This window comes from Platalea leucorodia (genome assembly GCF_965183815.1).
Source record: "Platalea leucorodia genome assembly, contig: HAP1_HAP1_SCAFFOLD_246, whole genome shotgun sequence".
Classification (NCBI taxonomy): Eukaryota; Metazoa; Chordata; class Aves; order Pelecaniformes; family Threskiornithidae; genus Platalea; species Platalea leucorodia.
In genome coordinates this window covers 25,297-49,392 of record NW_028121321.1, presented here as the reverse complement: position 1 = coordinate 49,392, position 24,096 = coordinate 25,297, and the positions used below count along the sequence as shown (strand labels likewise).

At 49.8% G+C, this 24,096-nt stretch overlaps 1 protein-coding gene across 1 annotated transcript in view; it reads left to right on the top strand.

Moving 5' to 3' along the window:
• Positions 1-16,091, top strand: part of LOC309603910 (scavenger receptor cysteine-rich domain-containing protein SCART1-like) — a gene marked incomplete at both ends in the record, with an annotated part of 36,466 nt that extends 20,375 nt beyond the window's left edge. The window contains one exon of the mRNA XM_082338790.1: positions 16,045-16,091. Within this exon, the coding sequence (XP_082194916.1) occupies positions 16,045-16,091 (47 nt within the window). The remainder of the gene's footprint in view (positions 1-16,044) is intronic.
• Positions 16,092-24,096: the final 8,005 nt, after the last annotated feature.

Sequence of the window (24,096 nt, the reverse complement as noted above, 5' to 3'; positions counted from 1 at the left end):
TCCCGGACCCTTCTCTTCTCCAGGCTGAACAACCCCAACTCTCTCAGCCTCTCTTCATAGGAGAGGTGTTTCAGCCCTCAGATCATTTTCGTGGCTCTCCTCTGGACCCGCTCCAACAGGTCCATGTCTGTCTTGTCCGTGGGAACTCAGAGCTGGACGCAGTGCTCCAGGTGGGGTCTCAGAAGACTAGAGGGGGAGAATCACCTCCCTCAACCTGTTGGCCATGCTTTTATTTAGGCCACCCAGCATACAGCTGGGTCTCTGGGCTGTAAGAGCACATTACTGGCCCATGTCCAACTTTTCACCCACCAATATCCCGAAGTCTTTCTCTGCAGGGCTGCTCTCAATCCATTCACCTCCCAGTCTTTACTGACAGTGGGGATTGTCCTGACCCAGGTGAGTGGCCTTGCACTTGGCCTTGTTGAACTTCATGAGGTTTGCACGGACCTGAAGCCTGTCCAGGTCCCTCTGGATGGCATCCCTCCCCTCAAGTGAATCAACTGTCCCACTCAGCTTGGTGTCCTCTGCAAACTTGCTGAGGGTGCACTCGATCCCACTCTCTCTGTCATTGATAAAGATACTAAATAGTACTGGTCCCAGTATGGACCCTGGAGGGACACCCCCTGTTATTGTTTTCGACTTGGGCATTGAGCCATTGACTGTTACTATTTGCATGCGGTCATCTAGCCATTTCCTTATCCATCTAACTGTCCATCCGTCATACCCATACCTCTCCAATTTAGCAGCAAGAATGTTGTGGGGGACCATATCAAATGACTTAGGTTAGCTCTGCCAAAGAAGTGCCCATTGCCTGTCACTGCGTGCAATCACAGGACTGCCACACAAAAGGCCTGTGACCAAGCTGCAAGAGCAATCCTTCCTTACAGCAACGCAGGGGCTCAGAGAGACACTGTGGAATTTAAAAGAGAACGGCTCCAGAAACACCGAGCGCTGGTGCTCCCTGGCAGTGCTGCTGTGCCAGGACTCTTTTCCCCTCCACCTCTGCACAGAGGCACTGCCACTGCGACACCAGAAGAAGTCTCAGAAAAAGGATCTCAAATAAAGAAGTCGCTGCAGGGTCCTTTATTTCTTTAAATGCACAGAGAACATGGCTCTTATTTCAACAGTCTTTTCAACCCTCTCTAGGTAACACTAGAAAGGTAGATAAGGAATTAGAAATGGTATGAAGAATGACATTTCTTTGTGCACAACATTATCATATGTAAAACAGAGCAAAAACCCCTCCACCACCACCACCAAAACCTCCAGAAGACAGGCTGAGCCTGTAATGAGCTACACTATGAGCGATATGCATAAGAAAATGGACAGTTTACTGCTTCAGAAAAGCATCCAGTCATCAGTTTCCACACTGCATCCTTGAGCTCCTTGTTCCTCATGCTGTAGATGAGGGGGTTCACTGCTGGAGGCACCACTGAGTACAGAACTGCCACCACCAGATCCAGCAATGGGGAGGAGATAGAGAGGGGCTTCAGGTAGGCAAACATGCTAGTGCTGATAAACAGGGAGACCACGGCCAGGTGAGGGAGGCACGTGGAAAAGGCCGTGTGCCGTCCCTGCTCAGAGGGGATCCTCAGCACGGCCCTGAAGATCTGCACATAGGACACCACAATGAAAACAAAACATGCAAATGCTGCTAAGAGACTAACCACAATAAGCCCCACTTCCCTGAGGTAGGAGTGTGAGCAGGAGAGCTTGAGGATGTGGGGGATTTCACAGAAGAACTGGTCCATGGCATTGCCTTGGCAGAGCGGTAGTGAAAATGTATTGGCCGTGTGCAGCACGGCATAGAGGAACCCACCGCCCCAGGCAGCTGCTGCCATGTGGACACAAGCTCTGCTGCCCAGGAGGGTCCCGTAGTGCAGGGGTTTGCAGATGGCAACGTAGCGGTCATAGGACATGATGGTGAGAATAGAAAACTCTGCTGACATCAAAAAGACAAACAGAAAAACTTGGGCAGCACATCCCTGGTAGGAGATGGCCCTGGTGTCCCACAGGGAATTGGCCATGGCTTTGGCGACAGTGGAGGAAATGGAGCCCAGGTCGAGGAGGGAGAGGTTGAGGAGGAGGAAGTACATGGGGGTGTGGAGGCAGTGATCGCAGGCCACGGCGGTGATGATGAGGCCGTTGCCCAGGAGGGCAGCCAGGTAGATGCCCAGGAAGAGCCAGAAGTGCACGAGCTGCAGCTCCCGTGTGTGTGAGAATGCCAGGAGGAGGAATTCAGTGATGGAGCTGGCGTTGGACATTTACTGCTTCTGGGCATGCGGCACTGTCTAAGGAGGAAAAGTTGGTGAGACGATACGGGAGACTTCTCTGAGCAAAATCAAAGCCATTTCCCATAAACCCTCCCCTGCTGCACACACCCACCCTTTTGCCTTTCTAGGAGACCTTCCTTCAGCTCTGTGGCTAGAACTCTGGTTGGTGCTGGTTCAGTGTGTGGTGCGGAGCGCGTGCTGTGCCCGCTGATGGCTGAGGAGTCAGCCCTGCTCTACAGCAGTGAGTTCATGGGAACGGTGGGGGCAGGAGCCAGTGCTAGTTTTTGACTTTATCAGATGAAACTGCTCCCAAAACAGAAGAGCTTGTCTGCATCTGCACTGCCAGCGCTAAGCAACGGGGATGGCAGAAGGCAGTTTGGGAAGTTATTTTTACATCTCCCCTCATTCTCCCCTGGGGAGTGTGTTTGCGTGTCAGAAACCCTCAGCATTTCTGCTGCACTCAGGGAGAACAGAGTGAGTCCTACAAGACAAGAGGATTGCCTATGGTTTAGTGAAGCGTGAGGGGTGCTGGTCTGTCCCTCCGTGTTGTTCCCAGCTGCCCAGTGCTTGCAGCTTTCTGAGATGGAGGGCGATCACTCTCCTACGTTTTCCTGAAAAGTCACCAGACAGTGCTGAGAGCAAAGGCATCCACTGCAGACCACTAAATGTCTTCCCGTTTCTCAAGGTCTTAGCACCCCATTTCTAGCCAAAGACACACATGGCTCATTGTGCATCCTGGAAGGCATCTGGCAGTTTGGAAGGACACCCCAAGGAGATAGCCAAGTGTGCTAATGATGGCATCTGATTAAGGGAAAATCAGCTCATTTCCTAGCCTCACAGACTGCATTGCCCAGAGCTTCACAGGTTAGAGGAAAGCTGGACACCTCATTGCCTTAAACACATCTGAATGGGAGGACCCACAAGATCCGTGCCTGACTCAGCTGAAACTATTATTCTCAGAGATCCTGACATCAACACCAAGAGCAGCTGAGGGAGGCAATGGAGAGGCAGAGGGACACTCAGGAAAGCCTTTCCCTTACCCAGCACTGCAGAGCCCTTCCCAGATGCTGATAACACAGGGCAATGACCTTCAGGCCCTGGTCAGTGGGAAATGCACTTGATCTCTCCTGCTGGCAGATGGACGAGGAGGTGACTAACACCCTAGATGCCATGGGCTGGCTGAGGGCTTTGCTAGGTGGGAGAGGAGACAAGAAGGGTGTTGCTCAGGGAAGGCATCTGTACTGCAGGGCATGGCTGGCAGGCACCCATATCTCCTCTGCAGCAGGGTTTCCCTTAGCATTTCCCTCTCTCCCTGCCCATGTCTCTACTGCCTGTGCTGTCCCTGCTGGGATCTGTTTCTCTGGCCCCACATCTCTTCCCTGCCAGTGCTCCCAGACCCTATCCCAGCCCCTGTGTGCCCAGCTCTGCCCTGCAGCCTCTGTGTGTGTGTGCAGGGGCCAACGAGCAGGTCATGCAAACCCTGATGAAACTGGAAAGGTGATACCAGTTTTAGCTCTAGGCTGGTGGGGGGTGAAGGTACTTGCTGAGCTTCCTAGTAGACCCCAGGGTGATGGTCTAGGAGTCTCAGCCCCTTCTCTAACCTGCATAGCTGAGTTTCCAGTGCCACCAAGCCAAGCCAGAGAAAAGCGGAAGCATAGATTCAGGAAAGCACAGACTCAAGCAGGAAACCCTGACCGTACTCATGAAAAGTCCCCTTGGAAATGACCTGGGCATGAGCTGGATCTGAGAGCAGCGTTGTCCCATGCAGCACCCTCTCAACAGCAGAAGAACCCTGCCTGGCCAGGGGTCACTCCTTGCACAGCTTCTCCCCACAACACCGTGGGGAGCTCCCCAGGCAGGCTGAGTGCTGACCCTGGCAGGCAGCAGAGTCCCTGCCCTGGATCACAGCCCCCTGGGGTGCAGGGACCCTGCTCTGAAGGACAGACTTGGGCATCCCTGGCTGCATGCCGAGATTCACACCTTGCGTCTGTCCCTGGGAGAAGGCAGCAGCCATGCTCTGTCCCTCTGATGGTGCAGCAGGGAAGCCCTGCTCTGGAGCACATCCTCCTCCTCTCCAATAGAGAAACTGTGAGAGTCCTCCTGAAAGATCTCATAGGCTGTGGGATGTGCCAGTTTTTGGACATCCCTCCAGGAACACAAGGTACGTTGCCTTGCATCCAGAGACTTACCATGTAGAGGGCTTTGAAGATCTCTCCCTCAGCAAGGTCTCAGCCATCTTCCCACTCATGCCTGCCTTTAACTTGTCTCTGCCTCACTCATGTCCCCTCCGTGCCTGCAGGCAGTGCCCTCAGCCCTGCTGCGCTTTGCAGAGCTGCTGCTCCTGGGCAGAGCTGTCTCTCTGCAGTGCTACCCACTTCCCACGAGCTCCCTCTGTCCCAGGAGCCCAGCCCAGCTCAGCAGCAGAGGCCCAGCCCAAGGCAACACTATCTCTGCCCTCTCTGGGCTCCCTCCAGATGTCTCTGGGGCTCCAGGGGAACCTGCTGTGAAACAGGCTGAAGGAATCACTGATGTTCCCTCCCTCAGCTGGGGAGAGGCACTACTTTCCAGCAGTGTCATTTCTCCTCTTGGGAAAAGAGTTGGCCATGAGAATCACCTTTTGTTGTTCCATCATTAGACAGGACACCTGGCAGGTGACAGGCAGGGATCTAATTTCTGCAAGCTGGGGAATGTCTTCAGTTGGGTGAATTTAGGCATTTCATTCTGGGTTTGTGGTCCTAGGAAGAGAAAGACATTCAGAATTCTTCTGTCCATGCCGTGTCTCTGCTCTGAAGCAAAGCCTTTGCACATTCAGGGTCTTGGACACTGGGTAACAGGTTTCCTTATGGCAAGTAGGAGCTTGCCTGCTGCCAGAGCTGGGGTGCTTCAGCACAAGTGTGCACCAGTGCCCTCAGACAGGGGCACAGACAGGACGAGCTGGAGCCGATACTGTGGGAGACAGAGCTGTGACATGGTGGCAAAGCTCAGTACAGCTGGTCTTCAAGGACAGCATCCTCCAAACTCAGCAATAGTCCAGATCGCAACTCAATCTAACCTTGAAAGGCAATTCAAGGGCACCATCTGCGTGTTTACTACTTCTGGAACTGTTAAAGAAGAAACAAAGATTCTGTGTGGTCACTGCTGAGTTTTCTAAGAGCAGGTGTAGATACATATGAGAGTCTCTGTTATCCTCTTTGCCTCAGTCTTCCCCAGCAAGGTCTCTCAGGCCTCTGTGACTCAGGGCGGGGCTCTGGAGGAGATCAAGCAGTGGTGGATGTGGATCAAGTCAGGGGGCACTTGAGCAAATGCAATCCTTGCCAGTCTACGGGAAAGGAGAGGTGGCATCCCAGGGAGCTGAGAGGGCAAGCCAGTCTCACAGCGATGACACTCTCCATCATCTTTATAAGGTCATGGAGACTGGGGGCACTCCCTGATGACTGGCAGCCCCCAAACATTGCATGCACCTTTCAAAAACACCCAAGGGATGACCAGGGAAACTCAAGGCTGCGTGTGAGTGTGTCTGAGTGTGTCCATTCAGACCCCATTTCTGGGTGTCTGAAAAAGAAGGTGACTGGTTTTCCCCAGGGTAGCTTGTGTCTTGCCATCCTCTTTGCTTTCCGGGATAAAAGGGCAGGATTGCTGGACAGCGGGAGAAGAGTGGCTGTCTTTTAACCTGCAAGTCAGTGAAGAGTTCAGCATCATCCCTCACAATATTCTTGTGCTCACGTTAGGATATTATGGCCTGCATGGGTGCGTAAGTAGAGGGGAAAAGAACGAGACGGCTGGTCAGGCTCAGAGGGATGTGGTCAATGTGTGGTACTCTGCCTGGAGGCATCTAGCTAGAACAGTCATGCAAGGGTCTGTCCCGCCACCTACCCTGTTTCACATGTTTATAATGACCTGGAGGAGATGAGAGAGCTCTTTTTCAGGCCAATAGAGATGAAAGATTTTGAAGAGGAAAGATGTGTTTGGGTAATTTTGAAGCCACCGTGATACTAAGAAAACATTCATGTTAGGCATCTACCCTATTTCTAACCAGTAAGCTTAAGCCCTAACCCTACACCTACCCCTAAATGGCACCTTCCCCCTGACAGGAATCCACTACTCCAATCCCTAACCTCAAACCTTACCTCTAAACCAAAGCCCCAAACCTTAAACGCTTACTCTCATCCTGCTACTCACTCTAATTCCTAGCCTTCATCCTGAACAGCCCTCAGTGGGGCCAATCAATGCTTCAAGGTTTTACTTCTGCCTTTGACTTCTTGAGAGGTTTGTTCAGTCTCCTCTCAGTATCTGAGGTTCACAGACACAGGGCCAACTACAGCATGGGGGCTCATTAAAATACAGAAAGCCCTAATGAGCTATTTCTCTTCCTGTGATTTTCTTCAACTCTTCAAGACTTGTCCAGCTAACTGTAGAGTCATTTCAAAGTGTAGTTAAGGAGGAAGATTTCCAAGTGCACCTAATCAAAATCCTTTTTTTTAAAGGTTATATTTTATTCATTTCAGTTGAGAGAAGAGGTGATAGCAGCATTCTCCAATTGATATGGATGCAGAGGGTCTCCTCGGGAGGTCTGGACAGCTAGGAAAAGCAGTCCCTTGAGGTCTGGCACTGTAGTGACAACCTTGCCCCTTGCTTCCTCCCTTCCTCAACCTCACCATTTCTCTCATTGGCCACCTGGGATTTACATCAGTTTCCTTACATCAGACTTCACTGACCTCTGGGAGCTGAATGTTACAGCTCCATTGCACCATCTCCCACCTGATCTCCTTAGACAACTGGCTGCACACAGGCACAGACGGATTCTTCCTGTTGGCAAACAAAGAAAATTAAGCATGATAAAGCTTCATAAACAATACAATACACTCCTCGAGCATATGCTACTCTACAAGCTACCTCTAATGAGGTTGCCTTTCTACAAGGGATAATCTTATGAGAAATGTTTTAGATACATAGTTACAGAAAGTTAGAGATAACCATAATTAAAGAATTGGCTAAACAGACACTTGTCCTACTGAAGGACAGGCAAGCTTTTAGTCCCTGAAGCTCAAAGCAGCAGCACAGGTGAGAAGGATCTGAATGAACAAAGAGTAAGGGCAGGAGAAAACTGGAGAATAATGGAAAAGGGCCGTTGTCTGCACAACCTGCTGAAAAGATGACTTTAGAAATGGTCATTGTATCCGGACAGGTGAAAATACAGGAAAGATTAGAGAAATTAAATACAGAACACCATCCAGCATTTATCCACTTGATCCAGTGTGACCGGGCAGCAAAGGCGGCCAGCAGTGTCCTGAAGTGCATAAAGAGAACCCTCGCCAAAAGTGCGAGGGAAGAGATTGTCTCCCCCTGCTCGTCACTCGTTAGGCCACCTGTAAGCAACTGTGTCCATTTTTGGGCCCCCATTTCAAGTGGACTGGGTCTGGCTGGGATGGGGTTAGCTTCCTTCAGAGCAGCCCATATGGTGCTTTGTTTTGCACTTGTGCCTAAACCAGCGTTGATAACACACCCGTGTTTTGGCTGTTACCGAACCGTGTTTTCACAGTGTCAAAGCCTTCTCTGGTTAAACCTGAGAGGCAGCTAAACACTGCACAGCCGTTCACTCACTCCCCCACAGTGGGAAGGGGGAGAGAATCAAAAACAAAAGGTAAAACTCGTGGGTTGAGATAAAGGCAATTTAATGGGATAGAAAAGAAAGGGAAAAGAATAACAATGATAAAAGAATATACAAAAGAAGTGATGCTGTCCAATGCCCATCCAGTTCCTGAGCAGCGGACCCTCGGCCAGCTTTTCCGCCAGCTTTATATGCTGAGCATGACATCACATGGTACAGAATATCCCTTTGGTCAGCTGGGGTCAGCTGTCCCAGCTGTGTCCCCTCACAACTTCTGTGCCCCTCCCAATGTACTCGCTGGTGGGGCAGTGTGAGAAGTATTACGTAGCAATTAACATCATCCAATTCAAACCATTGGCTATTCTCACCCAAAATCAAATCCCCTGGAGCTACACACTGGACTGCCCCATCCTCCTGCATCACCCACCAAGTGCACCCAGGTCCTTGAGTAAAAGCAATCCCATGAATGGGTTTGCCTTTGCCCGAGGCAGGAATAACCCAGACTGTCTTCCCCAGCATATTTTTTATGTGGACTAGAGGGACTTTATCCCCCTCTACAGTACATAAAAGTTTTGATTGGGCAGGGCCAACTCAATCGGTGGATCCCCTACTGTTGACTAACCGGGTGGCCTTTGTTAAATGTGTGTCCCAATGTTTGAACGTCCCTGCACCCATTGCTCTCGGTGTAGTCTTTAACACTCCATTGTACTGTTTGATTTTCCCGGAGGCTGGTGCATGATAGGGGATGTGATATATCCACTCAATGCCGTGCTCTTGGGCCCAGGTGTCTATGAGGTTGTTTCGGAAATGAGTCCTGTTGCCTGACTCCATTCTTTCTGGGGTGCCATGTCACCACAGGACTTGCTTTTCAAGACCCAGGACAGTGTTCCGGGCAGTAGCATGAGGCACGGGATATGTCTCCAGCCATCCAGTGGTTGCTTCCATCATTGTAAGCACATGGTGCTTGCCTTGGCGGGTTTGTGGGAGTGTGATATAATCAATCTGCCAGGCCTCCCTGTATTTATATTTCAGCCATCATCCTCCATACCAGAGAGGCTTGCACCACTTTGCTTGCTTGATTGCAGCGCATGTTTCAGATTCATGGATAACCTGTGCAGTAGTGTCTGTGGTCAAGTTCACCCCTCGATCACGGGCCCATCTATATGTTGAATCTCTTCGTTGATGGCCTGAGGTGTCATGGGTCCACCCAGCTAGAAATAATTCACCCTTCTGTTGCCAGTCCAGATCCACCTGAGGCACTTCAATCTTAGCAGCCTGATCCACCTGCTGGTTGTTTTGACGTTCTTCAGTGGCCCAACTCTTGGCTACATGAGCATCTAAGTGACGTACTTTTACAGCCAGGTTTTCTACGCAGGCAGCAGTATCTTGCCACAGTGCAGCAGCCCAGATGGGTTTGCCTCTGCACTGCCAGTTGCTCTGCTTCCATTGCTGTAACCACCCCCACAGGCCATTTGCCACCATCCATGAGTCAGTATAGAGATCAAGTACCAGCCATTTTTCTCCTTCAGCAATATCCAAAGCCAGCTGGATGGCTTTCACCTCTGCAAACTGACTCAATTCACGTTCTCGTAGAATCATAGAGTCATAAAATCATAGAATAGTTTGGGTTGGAAGGGACCTTTAAAGATCATCTTACCTCAGCAAAGAAAGCTGTAGCACTCACCTGCATATTGTCAGGCTTGGTGCCGTGACTACCTCCCGGGGGAGCTTCTTCCAATGCTCCACTACCCTTTGGGTGAAGAACCTTTTCCTAATGTTCAACCTAAACCTCCCCTGGCATATCTTCCTGCTGTTCCCTCGGGTTCTATCATTGGTCGTCAGGGAGAAGAGATCAGCGCCTGCCCCTCCTCCTTCCCTTGTGAGGAAGCTGTAGACCATGATGAGGTCTCCCCTCAGTCTCCTCTTCTCCAGGCTGAACAGGCCAAGTGACTTCAGCCGCTCCTCATACACCTTCCCCTCTAAACCCTTTTACCATCTTTATGGCTCTCCTCTGGACACTCTCCAGTAGCTTTGGGGTTTTTTTGTCCTGTGGCGCCCAACACTGCACACAGTACTCAAGGTGAGGCCGCACCAGTGCAGAGTAGAGTGGGACAATCACCTCCCTCGACCAGCTGGCAATGCAGTGCTTGATGCACCCCAGGACACAGATGGCTCTCCTGGCTGCCAGGGCACACTGTTGGCTCATGTTCAACTTGCCGTTGACCAGAACCCTCAGATCCCTCTCCATGGGGCTGCTCTCCAGCCTCTCGTTCCCCAGTCTGTATGTACATCCAGGGTTGCCATGTCCCAGCTGCAAAATCTGGCACTTGCCCTTGTTAAACCTCACACAGTTGGGGATTGCCCAGCTCTTTAATTTGTCTAGGCCCCTCTGCAGGGCCTCTCTGCCCTCAAGAGTGTCAACGGCTCCTCCCAATCTTGTGTCATCAACAAACTTTGATAACAAACCTTTGAGTCCTGCATCCAAGTCATTTATGAAGACATTAAAGAGCACTGGCCCCAACATGGATCCCTGGGGAACCCCGCTAGTGACTGGTTGCCAGCCCAGTGTAACCCCATTTACTATAACCCTTTGAGCCCAACCCATCAGCCAATTGCTCACCCATTGCATTAGGTGTTTATCCAGCTGTATGCTGGACATTTTGTCCAGGAGGATACTGTGAGAGACAGTATCGAAGGCTTTACTGAAGTCCAAAAAGATGACATCGCCTGGCTTCCCTTGGTCAGCTAGGTGGGTAACCTTGTCATAGAAGGAAATCAAGTTTGTCAAGCAGGGCTTTCTCCTCGTGAACCCGTGCTGGCTGGGACCAATGACTGCGTTGTCTTTCAGGTGTTTTTCAATAACTCCCAGAAGAATTTTCTCCCTCATTTTGCCAGGCACAGAGGTGAGACTGACAGGCCTGTAGTTACCGGGGTCATCCCTGTTGCCCTTCTTGAAGACTGGGACAACGTTTGCCAGCTTCCAGTCGACTGGGACCTCCCCAGATTCCCAGGAGCATTGAAAAATCATTGAGAGAGGTCTCGCTATGACATCAGCGAGCTCTTTAAGTACCCTCGGATGAATCCCGTCCGGCCCCATTGACTTATCCAGCTGGAGCAGCAAATCCTGCACAAGTTCGGGGTTGGATGGGAGTTTGTCGTTCTTGCAGTCATGGTACTCTAGCCCAGGGAACACTTCATCGGTGTTGAAGGTGGAGGCAAAGAAAGCATTAAACATCTCTGCTTTGTCTATGTCCCTGTTTGTGAGGTGACCCTGCTCGTCAAGTAATGGGCCAATGTTATTTCCCGCCTGCCTTTTCCTATTTAGATATTTAAAAAAGCCCTTTTTATTGTCCTTGAGCTTTGAGCTTTGGTACTTTACCTTTAAGTACTGAAAGGCTGCAAGAACATCACTTTTCCTTACATCAGACTTCTCCACTGAAGTCTACAACTGGGTGTTACAGCTCCATCGCGCCATCTCCCACCTGATCTCCTTAGACAACTGGCTGCACACAGGCACAGAAGGATTTTTCCTATTTGCAAGCAAAGTAAAGCATGATAAAGTTTCAGAAACAATACAATACACTCCTCAAGCATAAGCTGCCTACAAGCTACCTCTAATGAAGTTGCCTTTCTACAAGGGATAATCTTATGAGAAATGTTTTACATAGATAGCTACAGAAAGGTAGAGATCAACATAATTAAAGAATTGGCTAAACAGGCACTTGTCCTACTGAAGGACAGGCAAGCTTTTAGTCCCTGAAGCTCAGAGAAGCAGCATAGGTGAGAAGTATCTGAATGAACAAAGAGTAAGGGGAGGAGAAAACTGGAGAATAATGGAAAGGGCCTTTGTCTAGACAGTCTACTGGTAAGATGACTTTATTGTATCAGGAAATTGTAAATAAGATGACTTACTTATTGTATCAGGACAGGTGAAAATACACGAACGATTAGAGAAATTAAATACAGCATATAACAGGCAGAATAGTGGTAATGAAGTTACAGGGGAAGACTGATATTTCCGTGGAATATCCCTTTGGAAAGGTCATGGGATTGGTAGAGGTCTCTTGTGAGCGAGGACAAAGCAATGTTCCACCCATCTCTGAAAGAAGCCAAAGGAGCAACCCAGGGAACCCCAGGCTGTACAAGCTCACTTTGGTGAGGAGTAATCTATCGATATCTCTTGGGTGGTATTTCTGGGACCTTTAAAGAGAAGAATGTGTCCAAAAGCAGTCAGCATGGACTTTCAAAGGGTAAAGCATGCCTCACCAAGCTGACTGCCTTCATGATGAAGTAACTGCATTTGTGCATGAGGGGACAATAGTGGATGTTGGTCACCTCAACTTCAGCAAGATTTGTGACGTGTTCTCCCTCACTATTCTTGTACCCAAGTTAGGACATTACGTCCTGGAAGGGCAGACAAACAGATGGGTGAAACACCAGTTGGATGATCAGGCTGAGAGAGCAGTGGTGAAGGGGTCATACCCTACCTGAAGGCCAGTGGGACATACTGGGGCATCATGGGGCAGCACAGGGAACACTCCTGGGCCCTGTGCAATTGAAAAGCTGTATCCATGACCCAGAGGAGGCAACTCTCACCATGTTCAGCAAGAACAAATGCTGGATTCTGCACCTCAGATGAAATAATGCCGGGCACAAGTATAGACTGGGAGAGGAGTGGCTGGAGAGCAGCCCTGCAGAGAGGGATCTGGGGGTGCTGGCTGGCAGGGGGCTCAACAGGAGTCAGCAGTGTGCCCTGGCAGCCAAGAGGGCAAACCGCACCCTGGGGTGCAGTATAACAAGGTGCTGAAAAGAAAGGATGTTGTGGTTTAACCCCAGTCGGCAACTAAGCACCACCCAGCCGCTTGCTCACCCTCCCTCCCACAGTGGGAAGGGGGAGAGAATCAGAAAAAGAAAGTAAAACCCGTGGGTTGAGATAAAGACAGTTTAATATGACCGCAGAGGAAGGGGAAATAATAATAATAATAGTGATGTACAGAAGAAGAAGAAGAAGAAGAAGAAGAAGAAGAAGAAGAAGAAGAAGAAGAAGAAAAGAATATACCAAACAAGTGATGCACAGTCACCACCTGCTGACCAATGCCCAGAACATCCCCAAGCAGCGATCACTGCCCCCTGGCAAACACCCTCCAGTTTCTATACTGAGCATGATGTCATATGGTGTGGAATATCCCTTTGGCCAGTTTGGGTCAGCTGTCCTGGCTGTGCCCCCTCCCAGCTTCTTGTGCACCTGGCAGAGCATGGGAAGCTGAAAAGCTCTTGACTAGTATAAACACTGCCTAGCAACAAGTAAAATAAAACATCATTGTGTTATCAACATTATTCTCATCCTAAATCCAAAACAGAGAACTATACCAGCTACTAGGAAGAAAATTAATTCTATCCCAGCTGAAACCAGGACAGAGGATTATCCCGCTGTATTTAGCACTGGTGCAGACTCACTTGGAGTACTGTGTGCAGTTCTGGGCCCCACAACTGAAGAAGGGTGTAAGGTACTTGAATGCGTCCAGAGGAGGGCACCAAAGCTGGTGAAAGGGCCGGAAGAAATGTCCTCCGAGGAGTGGCTGAGGACACTGGGCTTGTCTAGTTTGGAGAAAAGGAGGTGGAGGGCTGACCTCATTGCCCTCTACAGCTTCCTGAGGAGGGGAAGTGGAGAGGGAGGTGTTGGTTGCTTCTCCCTGGGATCCAGCGACAGGAAGTGGGAAAATGGTTCAAAGCTGCGCCAGGGGAGGTTTAGACTGGACATTAGGAAGCATTTCTTTACCAAGAGGGTGGTCAAACACTGGAACAGACTTCCTAGAGAGGTGGTTGATGCCCCATGCGTGTCAGTGTTTAAGAGGCATTTGGACAATGCCCTTAATAACATGATTTATCTTTTAGTCAGACCTGAAGTGGCCAGGTATTTGGACAAATTGATCATTGTAGGTCCCTTCCAACTGAACTATTCTATTCTATGCTATTCTGTTCTGTTCTATTCTGTTCTGTTCTCTATATATACCTGTACAGGGTGGATCCCTCCAGCAGCTGGGCTCGGATGCTCAGTCTCCTCAGTAGCTGCCCTGGATACCAGCCTCCCCAGGTGCACGCACCTGGACATATGAGCCCCCTGAGGCTGCAACCCCATTCCAGATGCCGCTACAGACCACCCCCCACACACTTTCTTCAGGAAAGGGGGAGGGGGTGGAATAGGGACCAAGTATAACTTGTCTTCTTTCGTACTCTAAATAATGACCGAAAGGTATGATGACTCCACACAGTCTGTCACACAATCTCATCTGACATCCGTCTGCACTGAAACACAGTTGCTTCCAAAGGGTTGCTCATTGCTATTGCCATCAAATGTCCTGACCTAAACGTAGAGCAAGAGAAGAGCATCTGGAAGAGATCTGTAACCTTTCTTTTGCATGCCAGTTATAGGTTGGGAGGAACCAGCCTCTAGCGTTTTCTCTTGTTTCCATTGACTCTAGAGGGAGCCTGGGGAAAACCAGTTCGCACAGGCACCTGCAGCCAAGTAGATGAAACTCACTATTCAAGTCTCAAATCACTGATTTATTAAGGGTTTGTTGTTTGTTTGTTTGTTTTTTAATCAAAATAGACATCTAAGAGAAGGAAGCACAAGAAAACTATATGCAACAAAGACTGATGTTTTTCCCTTTGTCTTTATATTTGTTTTTAGACATGGAAAGGCGCAGAGCAGATGACTGCAAAAGTAGGATGATTCCAAGTGCAAGGAGAGGAGAGGGAGGGGAGGAGATGGTGGGTTTGAAGCAGTGAAAGAGATCTTCTCCACAGGCTGTGTTGTCCCCTTAGGCTCTGTCCCAGGCCAGAATGGGTAGCACTTGCACAAGGAGTAAAATGGGAAGATCAGTAAAGGGCAGTGCTCCATGTTTGCACTGACATTTTAGCTTGGGGCGCAGGCTAGTCTTTGATCCCAAATGCCCGGCTTGTTCTTTGCCTCTAGTCTGGCATAGGGGAAGCTCTGCACTGGGTTCCTTTGGGAAGTTTTCTGAGATTAAACCACTGGCTGTATTTGAGCAAAAGCTCAAGCTCAGTCACCTACAGCAGTATGAGCGTAGTGAATCAGTGAATGAGAGGGGGCAGTCCCAGTGTCCATTTTCTGGGTCAGTTCAAACACTCAAAGGCTTGTGTCTTCTTACTCTCCTGGGTGACACCTCAGTTCTCTAAAATTGTTCTTCTCCTGAATGCACTTTCTCAGGGGAACCTGCAAATTTGCAGGCAGCTTACAACAAAGCAGCTTCTCTTCAGGCCCCACATCGTCAAGCATGCAGCCAGCATATGCCATAGTGAGTGAAGAAAGATAGGGTATGCAGGTGAAGGATAGCCAGGTGAAGAAGGCCTTAGTGTGCCTTTGCACAAAGGTTATCCTCAGGGCGGTGCATATAATGTAGGCATAAACCACAGAGGTCAGTGTGAAGGAGCTCAGCAACACAGCGGAGAAGAGAGCAACGCTCATGTTTCATAGTAGCTGGTGCCCATGCGGGCTGCTCTCAGCAAAGGGATGATGCCGCAGAAGAAGCAGTCTCTGCAGTGGGCACAGAGGGTCTAATGGCATACAGGATGGTGGGGCTGAGCGTGGAGAGAGATGCCATTCCCCGGCAGCTAAAGATGAGCATGGAGCACAGCCAGGAGTTGGTAAGGACAGAGTCGTGTGAGGGGCTGCAAATGGCCCTGCAGCAATCGAAATACTCCAGAACACATAGGTGAAACTCAGCTGTGCTGATGGAGAAGAAGGGACTTGTAAGCAGCTGCAGAGCTATCTTAATCTCCAGCATGAGACTGACAAACATGTCAGGGGGAATGACCAGAGTGAGCCAAATATCCAAGAAGGACAAGGTGCTGCGGAAGGGATGCCTGGGGGTGTGGCACTAGTGGTGGAGCCAAAGGATGGCAATGGTGACTGCATTCCCCATGACAGCGAGCAGATAAATCACCAGCAGCAGTGTGAAGAGGAGGATTTTCAGCTCTTGAAGGACTGAAAAGGCCTTCAGGAAATTATTCTTGCTCTGCTATGGTTGTGAGGATCCATTTTGGTACCCGGTCAGTTGAAGGTGTGGCAAGGGTAACTAATATCGTGCTTGGTGAAATTCATCTTGTTACCTTTGTCAACCTTCCCTTCCCTTTTCTTAGGTTTCCTCTTCCTTCTTGAAATGGGAGACCGCAACTGCACTCTGTAGGGATTCTGCTTTTCTCTGTGTTTTTACCCAATGACATGAAACAAATATGGATGCAGCCCACTTAGCTTCAGACACAGTAAATGCCTCTCCAGCCTTGCTGGTTTGCATGGGTATTCTGGACTGCCAGCTAAGAACTGGTATTTCTGGCAAAAGCTGTGCTAATTACATTACATTTCGAATGGTGGTGCAGCTGGGTATCAGGCCTGTGCCGGTGTGCAACCAGCGCACTTCAGTCATTAATCCCCTGGGTGGTCCAGGGACTCTCCCATCTCATCATCCACATCGATGAGAGGAGAGAGTGGTCTGAGACAGTGCTTCAACTTGAAACCAAGTGGCTGAGTTTAGTCAACCACCTTCAAAATTAACCCCCGCCAAAATGAGTCGCCTTCAAAATTAACTATTGGACTGACTGGTGTGGGACCTCTCCAGGTGGGATTTCCAGACAGTCATAGAGAATGCAGATCCTGCTGTGCCTAGACCAATTCCTGTGCATAAATGTGGGGATTAACATCCTGGGTGGAGAATCTGACTGTTTCCGAGATCCCTGTAGCAGCTTCTGCTGCAAAACGGAATAAAATTGAGTAAACTAATTACTTATGATGCTTGCACATGCCAGAGAGGACACACAGGACAACAGGCCAGCTGGATTGTATGAATTCAGTAGAACAGTTGTAAGGGGAGTGTCACCTGATCCAGTGGAAGACACCGCTGCCAGGACCCTTGCAAAGGAGACTCTTCCAACCTGCATAATTCCATGATTCAGTTAATCTTTCCCTTCGAGAGCTCTTCAAAGCAGAGGCTGAGGAAGAAAAAAAGTCAGAGAGGCAGAAGTAGAGATATAAAATATGCCAGGACAAATTGAGAAGATCCTCTGAGCAATGTTTCTCCACTCAAACCGTTGGTAGGTGTCATGCTTTAACCCTGGCCAGCAACTAAGTACCACACGGCCGCTTGCTCACTCTCCCCCAGTAGGATGGGGGTAGAACTGGAAGGGAAAAAGTGAGAAAGAAACTTGTGGGTGGAGATAAAAACAGTGTAATACTTAAGAAGAAATTTTTACAAGAATTCTAAGGAAAAGAGGAAAAAAATAAAAGAGAGAGAAAATTAAAACCCAAGAAAAACTAGTGATGCAAATGAAAACAATTGCTCACCGACAGATGCCCAGTTAGTCCCTGAGAAGCGGCCCCCCACCGCCAGCCTCCCCCTCGTTTATTGCAGAGCATGATGTCACAAGGTATGGAATATCCCTTTGGTCAGCTGGGGTCAGCTGTGCCAGCTGTGGCCCCTCCCAGCTTCTTGTGCACCCCCAGCCTACTCACTGGTGGGGTGGGGTGAGAAGCAGAAAAGGCCTTGACTCTGTGTAAGCACTGCTCAGCAGTAACCAAAACATCCCTTTGTTATCAACACTCTTTCCAGCACAAATCCAAAACAGAGCCCCATACTAGCTACTTGTCGTGGTTTAACCCCAGCCAGCAACTAAGCACCACACCACCGCTCGCTCACTCCCCCCCCGGTGGGATGGGGGAGAGAATCGGAAGAGTAAAAGTGAGAAAACTCGTAGGTTGAGATAAAGACGGTTTAATAGGTAAAGCAAAAGCCGCGCGCACAAGCAAAGCAAAAAGGAATTCATTCACTCCTTCCCATCGTCAGGCAGGTGTTCAGCCATCTCCAGGAAAGCAGGGCTCCATCACGCATAACGGTTACTTGGGAAGACAAACGCCATCACTCCGAATGTCCCCCCCTTCCTTCTTCTTCCCCCAGCTTGTATACTGAGCATGACATCATATGGTATGCAATAGCCCTTGGGCCAGTCTGGGTCAGCTGTCCTGGCTGTGCTCCCTCCCAGCTTCTTGTGCACCTGGCAGAGCACGGGAAGCTCAAAAGTCCTTGACTAGTATAACCACTACTCAGCAATAAGTAAAACATCAGTGTGTTATCAACATTATTCTCATCCTAAATCCAAAACACAGCACTATACCAGCTACTAAGAAGAAAATTAGCTCTATCCCAGCTGAAACCAGGACACTACTAGGAAGAAAATTATCTCTACCCCAGCCAAAACCAGTACAGATGCCCATCCACAAGAAGGGCCAGAAGGAGGATCTGGAGAACTACAGGCCTGTCAGTCTGACCTTGATGCCAGGGAAGGTTATGGAGCAGATTATCTTGAGTGCCATCCCACAGTACGTACAGGGCAACCGGGGGATCAGGCCCAGTCAGCGTGGCTTTATGACTGGCAGGTCCTGCTTGACTAACCTGATCTCCTTCTATGACAAGATGACCCGCTTAGTGGATGGGGGGAAGGCTGTGGATTTTGTCTACTTGGACTTTTGTAAAGCCTTTGACACGGTTTCCCACAGCATTCTCCTGGAGAAAGTGGCTGCTCATGGCTTGGACAGGCATACTCTTTGCTGGGTAAAATCTGGCTGGATGACCAGGCCCAAAGAGTTGTGGTGAATGGAGTTCAATCCAGTTGGCGGCCGGTCACCAGTGGTGTTCCCCAGGGCTCAGTACTGGGACAAGTTCTGTTCAATATCTTTATCAACGACCTGGATGAGGGGATTGAGTGCACCCTCAGTAAGTTGGCAGGCAACACCAAGTTGGGCAGGAGTGTTGATCTGCTGGAGGGTAGGAAGGCCCTACAGAGGGATCTGGACAGGCTGGATTGATGGGCCAAGGCCAACTGTATGAGGGTCAACAAGGCTCAGGGCCGGGTCCTGCACTTGGGTCACAACAACCCCATGCAATGCTACAGGCTTGGGGAAGAGTGGCTGGAGAGCTACCTGGCTGAAAGGACCTGGGGGTGTTGGTCAACAGCCAGCTGAAGATGAGCCAGCAGTGTGCCCAGGTGGCCAAGCAGGCCGCTAGCATCCTGGCTTGCATCAGAAATAGTGTGGCCAGCAGGACTGAGGGATTGTACCCCTGTACTTGGCACTGGTGAGGCCACACCTCGAATCCTGTGTTCAGTTTTGGGCCCCTCACTACAAGGAAGACATTGAGGATGTTTGTCTTCTCCCTCTTTGTCTCTGGTGAGTTCATTGGCTGGCCTTCTTTGATAGTGGGGAGGAATCAGCACTCTCGAGGGTGATATCATCTCCTCCTTTAGTGGTCTTCAGGAGTCCACTTGGAGGACTTCATTAAATGAACAAAGGACTGTGCTGATCCACTTCAAACCAGTTCCTTCTTTTGTCCAGCCAGGAGGCTAGTACATGTTCTGTGGGTTGCCAGTGAAATGAAGACAAAACCAGTTTCTGTCCGCTCAGAGAAATTTTACCTTGAAAGTACATTTTTCTTTTGATTTATGAGACTGACTCATTGCAAATGGCTTCTGTGGGACATTCTGAACTGAGATGAACCCCTCCCAAATCACCTTCTCTGAGCCACTCCTCTTGGTTCCTTCTGCTACCCATGGGAAAAGTTTTCCTTTTGGGATTCACCATGTCCTAGGGTGGGTGACTCTATGCTCACCACTTAACAGATCTCTCTCCACTGACCACAGAAAAGGGCCTGAGATCAGATGCCTAATTTAGAGATTAGATGTCCGTTTAGATATTAAAATAGTTTAAGTTCCGTCCTAAGATTTTGACCTTAATTTAGACTATTGCTTTCGGATTCATCTGTGCAGAGCACCTCTGATAAGTCATCCCCTTTCTAATCTCTTCTTCCATTGGCCAAGAGGACCATGTGTTCATCTGGAGGAAGATGGTCCATGGAGGAAAACAGGTGATTCTAGAGTGATTTCAGCTGTCCACATTAAATGGGACGAGTTATACTTCCTGAACACCTTTGCAGCTGTTTTGGAGTGTTTCTTCCTCCTGACTCAGAAGTGAGGCTAGATGATGAGGTCAGGAGCAGGTACTGTAATAAAGATGTCTATACTTGGACAGAAGAGAGCCCCTCTGTCAAGGAGCAGCAAGAGCAGAGCTGCTCCCTACGGGCAGGTGAGCCGGGAGCTGAGGGAGACACCATGGCTGGCAGCACAGGTGCCTCTCCAGCCAGGCCCCAGCCCTGCAGTATCTGAGCAAGGCAAGCAGGAGATGGTGGCCTGCAGTCAAGCCAGGAAGTCTGGCTTAGGGTGAGGTTCAGGTCCAGTGATCACCAAGCAGGCCCACAGCGATAAGGCAGTGCCAAGATCAAGCCAGGAAGTCAGGCTGCAGTTGGGGTCCAGATCAAAGGGCTCTGTGGCCAGACAAGAGCATGGGCATGGACACTGGCATGGGCATGGGAGAGTCAGAGGCCGATCTGGAGACCAGTACTCCTACAGCATAGGGTAGGGTAGGGACTTAAGGCCTGGAGCTCCTAGGCCCATGACTGTGGATGGAGGCCTCAGCTGAGGCTGATCAGGGTCATTTAGGTTAATTAATTACCTCAGGCCTCTGACATCCTCCAGACTTCAAGAGGACTTGAACTGAGTCCATGTAGCTAAGCAGAGAAGTAAGCCTGAAGGGAGATAAAATGGAAGGATCTCCTGATGTTTGTTTTGCTGAAGACTCGGAAGAAGACAAAGCACTTTTGACCCCCTGAGTAGCCAGTGTCACCTCAGTCTCAAGGCCTGGAGAAAGAGTCTCTCTGACCATTCTGCTCCTCAGAAGTCCTTGTATCCAACTTGGGACTTTATGGCCTGCATGGTGTACAAGACTGGATGAAAAACTGGCTGGATTAGTGGTCCCATTGGGCAATGGGGAATGGTCCATACTCTACCCAAAGTCCAGCTACAAACAGAACTCTTTGGGAGTCTGCTCTGAGACCTCTCCTGTTTAGTAGCTTTACCAATGACCTGAGAAGTGTACGGGGTTGACCTCATCGAGTTTTTGGATGACACAAAACCAGAGGGAGGCAGTCAATTTGTTCAACGGGCAGACTGCCATTTCAAGGGAGCTAGACAGCAATGCCAATTCCTCTGGTGTTTGAGGAACAGGCCAAAAAGAAGTGTCCCGATCCATCCTGACAGAAGGAAACATGGGACAGACTAACCCTTTATAATGATGACAGAGGAGACTGACTGGCTGGGTAGAAACCTCTGCATCTGGAACCCCACCACCCCATACAAGAAAGACACTTCTAAGCTTTCATGAACTCAGCAGAGACCACTAGAGCACCTGAGTTGTGAGGACAAGCTGAGGAAAGTGGCTCTTGTTTAGCTTGATGAAGAGACAGCTTAAAGAGAAGGTACTAGCAGCCTTCCAGCACCTACCAGGAGATTACTGAAAAGACACAGCTGGGCTGTTTACAGAGGTGCATGGAAGAAAGACAAAAGACATGGTCATAGCCTGAGACAGGGGAGATTCTGACCTGGAATAGGGAGAACACTGACCCTGAGGACAGACAGACATTGGACCAAGTTGCCCAGGCAGGCTACGGAATGTCCATCCTTTGAGGTTTTCAAGACCCCACGGGACACAGCCCTGACCACCAAGTCTGACTTCACTGGAGACCATGCTCTGAGGAGTCGCTTACCACAAATGGCATCCCAGGGTCCCTCTCTCCCTTTGCTTTCAGTGGAGAGACAAGGGAGCCTACTTGTCATGAGGTGCAAATCAACAGAGGTGGGAAGTGTCATGCCCTCTTGCTCCCCTTGACCTAAAGCCAGAGCAAAGGAGAACCCCGTGCAGCATTCCTTCAGGAGGGTGGAGTCCTAACTGGCAGTCTAGATCAGTAGCTGAGCTCACTTGAGCCCCCAGCAAGATAGGCACCTTTGCGGCTAGGAAAGGTTTGGGTTTCCTCTCTCCTCAACAGGCAGAGCCTGGCACCCCTGAGGGTGATCCATCCTGGCCCACATTACCAGCCTCCTCAGCTTGGAGGAAGTGCCTCCTTTCTCCCCACTGACCATTCAGGGAGCCTGGAAGGAGAAGCTGTGGCACATATCTCATTGTAGTTCTGCTCCATGAGTCCGAAGAGATCACGGCTCATTCCCCTGGCTCATTTCCACTCTTCCTAAGAGCACAGAGATCCAGGGGAGGGCAGCTCAGGGCTTTCATCCCCACAGGGCTTCAGCTGCACAGCGCTCACTTTCGGTGACACAAAGAGAGCCTTGAGCTGCAGCAGGAACCTTCAGGAGACTCTTCTATAAACCCAGGAGGCACTGCAGAGCTGGTGACATTCAGGAGCTCCTGAAGACTCACAGAAGGAGATGCTGATAGTGTGCAAGAGCAGAGCAATGACTGAGTCACGGGTCAGAGTCTGCAGGCAGAATTGGAAAGGGGAGGATGGAATGGGGAAGAGGCAGAGGATGGCACCCAGATCTTGCCTTTCATCCTCCATTACCCTCAAAGGAAAGGTTATCACATCCTGCTGGGGATTACAGGTAGGTGCTGGATTTGCTGAGGCAGAGATACAGGCAGCGTGGTTGTCAGTACAGTCAGAGCTGTGGGGGATAAGCTAATGGGCACTCACGCACCTCAGTGGACATGAAGAGGTTGGGGCAGAGTGTGTGGGGCCAGTGTGCCAATACATGTCCCTTATTTCCTCAGCTCTCTTCATCTCTCTCTGTCTCTTTCTCCTTCTTGCTTCTATCTTAGGGATCGATCTCAATCCCTCACCTCTCTCACAGCTGTCTCTCAGCCATCCACATGGGATGTGACTTACTGGGAGCAGTGAATCTGAGGCACCCTCCCCATAGAAGCACCTTCAGGAACAAGGCATCCCAGTGTATGCTGGGTGAGTCACTGAGTAAATGGGCTCCTCCATCCCAGGAACTCTCTGGGCTGCCTAGGTGCCTGCCTTGGTCATCTCCAGCTCTCTGTAAATGGTATAAAGTTTTGACACAGGGAATCATCAGGCACAGTGTTTTGTCTGACCTGAGCATTATGAAAGCCCAAGGAGGAGGCGTGGGCAAAGTGCTCTCTCTTTCAGCCACGGATGTTCCCGGGGCAGGCAATCAGGCATGTATCAGGCGTGTACTGGAAACCTGTGCTTGATGATGATGCTGCACTGCCCCAGCCCCACTCACCCTCAGGACACTCCTGTGTCTTCATTGCAATGCTGAGCAGGGAGCCCTGAGAACTCAGATGGGAATACTGAGGTCCAGGTGCTGTGCTGCTGCAGGGAGGCAGCCCAAATGCATTCAGAAATTGAAGGTGAGGAGGAAAAGATGTTCAGAAAATGATCATAGAATCATGGAATCATAGAATCATAGAATCATTAAGGTTGGAAAAGACCCTTAAGATCATCGAGTCCAACCGTTAACCCAGCACTGCCAAGTCCACCACTAAACCATGTCCTCAAGCACCATGTCACCCCTGTCCTTTTCCCCTCCTCCTCATGCAGCATCACTTTTCCTCATTTGGCTTAGACAGCTCAGGTACCTCGTCTCTGGAATTCAGTTTTCCCTGCCCTTCTCTCCCAAGTTCCCATCTGCTTGTACATCTCCTGTCTAACAGACCCTTTGCAGTGCCTTCAACTACCAAGCTGGTAACTCCTGGCTGCTCTTGGTCAGTGGAAAGACATGGACTGTCCAGGGACAGAATTGTCTCATCAGAAAGCAACTGTTTCAGGGAGTTGAGACCACTAATCCTGTTCAGGGTCCATTCTTCCCCAGAGTGAAGAAACAGTGTTTCCCTTAAACAGTGTGTTCCCTTAAAGGCTTTTTCGCATGATGGGGCTTTTCTGTCTGGCCCATCTTTCTGTTGCTTGAAAGCAGGACTTGGCTAATGCCTATGCTGGGTACTACTGGGAAGAACTTCATGTGTCATAATCTAATGTGAGCAAATGAACATTCTCTTTTATTCCACAGAAAGAGGTGCCTCAATGCAGTAACTCATCTCTCTAATCAGAGGAGATTCTTCTAAGAAGAGCAGTTCGGGTCTCTTGAAGAACCTGTTCCCGCCCTTTCACTAGGAATGGAGCCCCTAAACCAAGTGGGAATTCAGTCAGATGAGGGAAAACCTCCATGTGGTCTCTGGCAATGACTTCATCCCAATACCTTTTTACAACAAACACAGAAGCGCATGCCCTTCCTCAGGTTCCCGTCCTGCCAAGTGGGGAAAAGAAGGTCCTACAGCACTTC